This window comes from Rhea americana, unplaced genomic scaffold, assembly GCF_003343005.1.
Source record: "Rhea americana isolate MKP2758 unplaced genomic scaffold, rheAme1 scaffold_198, whole genome shotgun sequence".
NCBI classification, from domain to species: Eukaryota; Metazoa; Chordata; class Aves; order Rheiformes; family Rheidae; genus Rhea; species Rhea americana.
The window spans coordinates 1485058-1491994 of record NW_028186127.1 but is presented as its reverse complement, the minus strand read 5'-3'; the positions used below and the strand labels follow the sequence as shown (position 1 = coordinate 1491994).

The 6937-nt window shown below is 36.8% G+C and overlaps 1 protein-coding gene across 1 annotated transcript in view; it reads left to right on the top strand.

Annotated features, from left to right (window-relative positions):
- KCNT2 (potassium sodium-activated channel subfamily T member 2) overlaps positions 1-6937 on the top strand; it is a 160645-nt gene that overhangs the window by 136628 nt on the left and 17080 nt on the right. The window contains exon 26 of the mRNA XM_085303198.1: positions 1191-1319. Coding sequence (XP_085159324.1) covers positions 1191-1319 — 129 coding nt within the window. The remainder of the gene's footprint in view (positions 1-1190; positions 1320-6937) is intronic.

Sequence of the window (6937 nt, the reverse complement as noted above, 5' to 3'; positions counted from 1 at the left end):
AATACATTCTTTAAGATGCAAAGGAAAATAGCAAAGACAGAGGAAAAATTGGAAAAGAGTAAATTATTTTATATGAAATAACAATGGCAGTTTGACAACTGAATTTAAAAATTTCAAGTATTAGAAAGCAGCAAGTATTAGCTAAATTATAAAGCCAGCTAGCACTTACTACCTATGCTATTCCACTGCACTAATTTTTACTAGAAGTAATAAAGGACTGGACTGGATGTTATATAAAGATGCATATCCTAGATGAATTTAATTTAGGAATCAAAGTATGAAAGTCATCTTGTTATGTATGTCAGTATTCGTCAAATACGTTTTCAAGTGGATGAATTTACCCTCCTTTCATTTTCTCCCACACCCATTGCCTCAGTGGCAAGTAAATGAATAGAAGTTATTTACCAGTTGCCTTCTGGCAAAGTTTGAAGAGTTGCAAGATGTTGCTCTCAAAAATGAACTTATTCCTGCAAATTTTCCTGAAATTGCTAAACCAATGCTGATTTAAGAAGTGTTTAAAAATACCCAACACTTATTTTCTGGTCAGTCATTAAACTGTGGTTATAGTGAAACACAAGACAGTTGAACCTCAGGTAAGGGGCCCACACTGCAGACTCACGAATATCTTGCCATAAAACTAGTGCGATAGTCATGGAGCATTTGAGATTAACACCACTATGCATACAAGATATATGGATATAGATATATAAGATATAGGCAATAATTCTCAAGTTACTTTCCCCCTTTCCTCTCTGCAAATGCTCAACTTCTGGTCTAAAGAACAGATAGCTCACAGGATTCAGAATAATCCTTTGGTCTGTGCATTACCATTTTTTTTTAAACTACTACCAGTGCCTAGGTCATTTTTTTCTTTTCAGTTTACTCACACATGAACATTGGATGAGAGATGCCACATAAGTTTTCACTTAATTTTAAAACTATAAAGACAGAAGTCATTTCATAAGACGCAGCCATTTCACAGAAATAAATCCCCATAAGGTAGAGAACAAAGAAAAGGGACAATGTCTACAAATTTAATAGAAATTTCAGATTTTTTTTCTGTATTAAAGGGGCAATACTACAATAATAGTAACTACTAGCTGCTGTGTAAATTTTTTGATCAGTAGTAGAGTGAACAAGTGATGAGCTCTCATGAAATTAAAACTTCCTTCCTATTATTATTTGTTCAGATGAAAATAACAGAAGAGGATCTATGGATTAGGACATACGCCAGACTGTATCAGAAACTTTGTTCTTCTACAGGAGACATACCAATTGGAGTTTATAGAACAGAATCCCAAAAGCTTACAACATCTGAGGTATGTCAGTTTACTATACTTTTTCTTTGGATTTGATTACAGATACAGGAAATACTTAATAAAAGGATACCAGGAATGCAGTATCTGCAAACACAGAGAATTCCAATACCCCACACCAGGTCTCCCTACGATCCCTCTGGCTACATGGACATAGTCACGTACACAGGACTCGCATTCAAGTTCAGACTTCATGAATACTCAGACCCAGGCTACATACTGACTTTTATTCTAGTGCTTGTGTATAGGGAACTGATTAATCAGAGAGGACAGCTTAGGCACAGGTAAGACAAGTAATAGCTAGCTCTAGTCTGAACTTGCATAAACTGACTAATGGCAATGTCCAACAACCTATGTGACCAGATCTTGCAGCAGGTATGCCACAGGAGGGTTATGTTATACCACAAGAGCTGGCATTTCAGTATTTATGTGAATTTCTAACTAGAAATCAGCAACTAGAGAATAAATCAGTGTTACTAAAAATATTATGGGATCTCTCTGCATTTAGCTGCCAAACTGGTAATTTTTGTATACATGTATATATATATGTCTGCCACGTAGGCACCAGTACAAGCTGGGGGCTGACCTTCTGGAGAGCAGCTCTGCAGAGAAGGACCTGGGAGTGCTGGTGGATGACAAGCTGACCATGAGCCAGCAATGTGCCCTTGTGGCCAGGAAGGCCAATGGTCTCCTGGGCTGCATTAGGACGAGTGTTGCCAGCAGGTGGAGGGAGGTGATCCTGCCCCTCTCCTCAGCCCTGCGGAGGCCTCATCTCGAGGACTGCATCCAGGTCTGGGCTCCCCAGTACAAGAGAGACACAGAGCTCCTGGAGAGAGTCCAGCGTAGGGCTACAAAGATGATCAGAGGGCTGGAGCTCCTGCCCTATGAGGAAGGGCTGCGAGAGCTGGGCCTCTTCAGCCTGGGGAAGAGAAGACTGAGGGGGGATCTGATCAGTGTGTACAAGTACCTGAAGGGAGGGTGTCAAGGGGACGGGGACAAACTCTTTTCAGTAGCACCACACAAAAGGACAAGAGACAGTGGGCAGAAACTGAAGCACAGAAGTTCCGCCTGACCRTGAGGGGGAATGTCTTCCCTGTGAGAGTGACGGAGCACTGGACCAGGTTGCCCAGAGAGATTGTGGGGTCTCCTTCTCTGGAGATCTTCAAGGCCTGCCTGGATGCAACCCTGTCTACCATGCTCTAGGTGACCCTGCCGAGCAGGGAGGTTGGACTAGATGATCTCCAGAGGTCCCTTCCAACCTTCCTGATTCTATGAGTCTCTCAATACCTATACATGACAGAATGACAAAACAACCGTGTTTCTTGACTATTTAATCTACATGCTGGTGATGGTAACTTCTGCCAGAATCCACACACTAAGATTATACAACTGTAGCTTACACTTAATTTTGCCTGAAAAAATAAAGATATTTTGAACTTTAAAATCTCAAACCCCAAACTGGTTGAAATTGTTTTATAATGTTCATTCTGAATTGTCACATTCTTCTTCAATTATTCTTTAATCATCAGAAGGTTTACTTTTACCCTGAGTTTCTAATCTTTCTCACATTCCCTTCTCAACCATATTTGGTAACTATTGTCAACAAAACTAAACACTTCAAACATGTCCAATCTCTGTTCTTTGAGGTTCTGTAAATGCTTTCAAAACTGACTGCTGCCATTCGGACATTGGCTTGCAAGTAGTACATGCACACTTCTGATTTTTTCCCGTGCTTACTCCCTTACAGACCTATGATTTTTTTCCTTTTGGAAAGCTTCTGCAGAAGCATTATTATTTAAAAACTAAATGCAAAGCTTTAGGCTAAAACAGCTCAAATGCAATGGCCACTGCATATTTTCAAGTCATTAATTCACTAATTATGTCTTATGAAGTCATAATTAATATGACATCATAGCACTACCTAATTCTGAATTGTTAAAAAAATTGACTGTTTAAACAAGAACTTAATACATTAAAAACACAAATAAAAATAGAGCTCCAAAAATGACTAAAGTGATTTTTAATGGTCCTGAGGTAGGACGTTAATGAGAACTGCCCTAAGCACTTTTGAAAAAATAGGTCATTTCTCTATATAGATGCATGAATTTAGTTATCCCATACATTCATTTTACAAACTGAATAATTCCTTTTATAGTTCTATCTTAACAATAACATACACAGTGAGTTCCCTTTATCTTTATAAGAACAATATTATGTATGTATTACCTTAGTTATAATTGCTTTACTGAACAATAGGCTTTAAAAGCCTAATTTCACAGAGATGTAGAACCAAACAACTGTAGCAAAACAACACTAAAGTAAACCCAAACTCATGAAAATATTTGGAGTCTTAGTGGAGCTGCTAGCTGAGAATGTTCTGTCCCATTTTAGTGATTCTGATAAGGTGTGTGACAGTTACCAGACTCTGCATAAGAAGTTTCAGTTCCTTTATAAACACTGAAAGTTGGCTTTTTCAAGGTGCTAAGCCATTCAGAGTTTTCAGGAGTGGCTGCTACTCAGCTACTGACTAAATACCTTCCATTCAGCTTTTTTTTTCTTTTTTTTTTTTTTTCCAAACCAGTAGTGATAGACTCAGCAACATTCAAACTTAAAATATGATGCAGATTAACCCCATGCCAACATTTAGGATAACACAACATTATAACATGACCATTTCAATCAGTTTGTTACTTAGAACAGATTTTTGCACACATACGTTATACCAGTTTAGAAAGGCGCCATCCCATTATCAGTAATTTCCACACTTTACAGGTTCCTGTTATATGTCCTAAACAGGTTTATAATAAAAGCGAATCAAACATTTGTGACAAAAGCTGGAAGCAAAACCTGTCATGAAAGTATATTTCCATTTTCCAGCCCTCTATGCTAATGGAAATTCAAGAATTTGGGGTTGATTTTAAATTTGTTTTACTATTTATTCATTTTCAGTAATGCTATGTTCTTCTAGATGTTCTACCTGAGATATCATTCTTCAGGTTCCATATGATTTTCTCACTACAAGTAGGGTWTTTTAAAATGACCACCTGACTAAAATGTTTTTATGCAGTGGTATGAGAGATAATACTCCTCTCTGCTGCACAATGGTTGTTCCCACTGACTGTGCTCCTAATTATTTACGAGAGACAAATGACACACAGAACTTTGAGGATGTTTGTTTAATCATTTTACTAAAACTACAGCACATATAGCTTCTATACCTTGGTGCCAAAATGACTGCAGATGAAATGTCTGAGCTGCATTACATAATAATTGTGACAACTGACTTGCCCAAACCACACTGTGCAGATCAGCAGTGGTTATGAATCCAGGTCTCTGTGTGTATTTTAAACCTAGGATTCTGAGTAGACAGTGACATTACAGTAAAACAAGGAATTTAACTATTCCAACATGTGATATTAAAACAGCACAAGCCTTTTGTATCCAGAAGAACTTTAAGAATGTGAAAACAAAGTTGCTTGTTTTCATAGCATACCTAAACTTAGAAATGCAGAGCACCCTTACCTTTCTATAGAATTTTATTCTTAAAGTACAGGTAAGAAATATTTCAGTTGTACTGGAAAGGTTAGTGAATGAAATAGTGCACTTTCAGCTATAAAATAACTATTACTTAAATAACAGGAGCTAGCTCAACTTCTCTCTGCTTTTTTCTTGTTTTGTTTAAATAACTATGCATCTGAAAATATTCTTTTTATTCTCAAACTCTTCACCTATCTAGGAGGGAGGGGGAGGGACTGCCTTTCTTAATATACCTGTTGAGAGCCCAGACATTTTTCACAATGCAAATATATAACTATGGGGTTTTTTTGTACTATACTACTGATTTTTACATTTGATTTATATTGCTTCCCCCTCCCATCTACAAGCCATTTGTTTATGTAAGCATTAATTATAAAACATTAAGCCACTACCTGTAAGTTTTATCTTGAAGCAAGTACAGACATTCAGTTAAGGTTTATTTAAAAATAAGGATTACAAAAGTCTATGCACGACTCCACCAAGTTCCCTATAGTCTTTGTGGAGCACCCATAGCTCTCCAGGTGACTTGTACAGCTCAGCCAGTCATCTGTGCCACTACAGCACTGGCAGATGATATTTTTCAACATAGCAGCACTAGCATAATCCATCAAAATCATCCCTTGGAGAAGAATATAGGCATCACTACTAACATTAAAAAAAAATAAAAAAAAGAAAAAAAAGAAAAAAAGCTATAGCTCTCACCAAAGCAGAGCACAAGCCAGATTAAAAATTCAGTAAGTGTAGAGGAGTAAAATAAGAAGTAATATTAATGCTTCATCCTCATGCTCACAGCTGCAGCTCCTAGAAGCCAGAGAAACAAGCTTACAATCTATAGCAAAGAACCCGTTTGGTGGCTTTTCTTCCCCTCTGTATTTTCTCATGCTTTCAGATATTCTTAAGAAATTTCTACTAACTGGCACACAGCATTTATACAGGAGAGGTAGCTATAAGATTAGCAGTCATCTTTTCTGTGTGATTTTCTTTTTTGACATAAACTCACACTCAGATAGCTCTCTGAGGCAAAGCTTGTTATTTTTCAGTTAAAAAATGGTTAATTAAACACCTTTCAACTGCTTTTCTGAGAACAAGGCCTGGGACCATCAGGCACCTGTAAAAGTTAAATGGTGCTTAACTGAAAATTCACAATTTTACCGTAACACTGGGAACCTCTGGAGCCTGTAATTGTGTAGCTGCTCAAGTGTTGAAATACCTGATTAGACTAGGCCCAGATTTATTTCAAGATAGCTAATAATTATCTTTCACAAAGAAGCAATTTCTTAAAACATTCAAATAGACACTGAAACCAGCCTGGAACAAAATAGATAAGAAGTCCAACTGTTACTTATTACCAGGTTTCACAGGTAATTTGAAAGGCAGAGTTCTAATTAAATCAGAGGAAGAATTGGAGTTAAAAAAAAAAATCTCTAGTTAAATTTTCAAATTGGATTAAAAGGGGAAGAGTGGAACTGTCGTTGTTTATTAATTGAAGCCAAAAAGATTTAGTAACTTTCTTTTTTTTAAAGGAGAGGAAGAAAAAAAGAAAGCTCAAGGTTGTGAATGTGATATTTTCCTACCTAGACGTTTCAGCAGCTTCTTGCTTTTGGGGGTGGGCACTTATGAAACCATCACACCTAGCTCTTCTTCTGGTATCTTTATAGGTAGATCCCGCATATGGTGAAAGCTGTAATCTTTCTGCAGAGTAATTCTGCCAGCGATAGAGGAACTTACAACTAGTTTAACTAGTAAAACAATATTAGCACGAGTGATCATTTGAACTATTAAAAGCTAAAGCTTTTCAATATATATTAAGCCAGAAAAAAAAAAACAAAAGCTTTAAAGTATTGTAGGATGAGAGTGGAGAAAGAGAGAAATGAGTTGCTAATTTTTCTCATGAATGAATTGCTTCAAACTGTAGTTTAAACTCAGTAAACCTCCAAAATGTATTTCAATTTGAGTTGAAACAGACATAGCAAACCATTCGTACTGGACTACTATAGTTTCCCCAAAGCTATCAGATAATGGATAACAAGTAAGAATACAAAAATGCAAGTATTAATATTGCTTTATGTAGAGGCTCTCCTTAA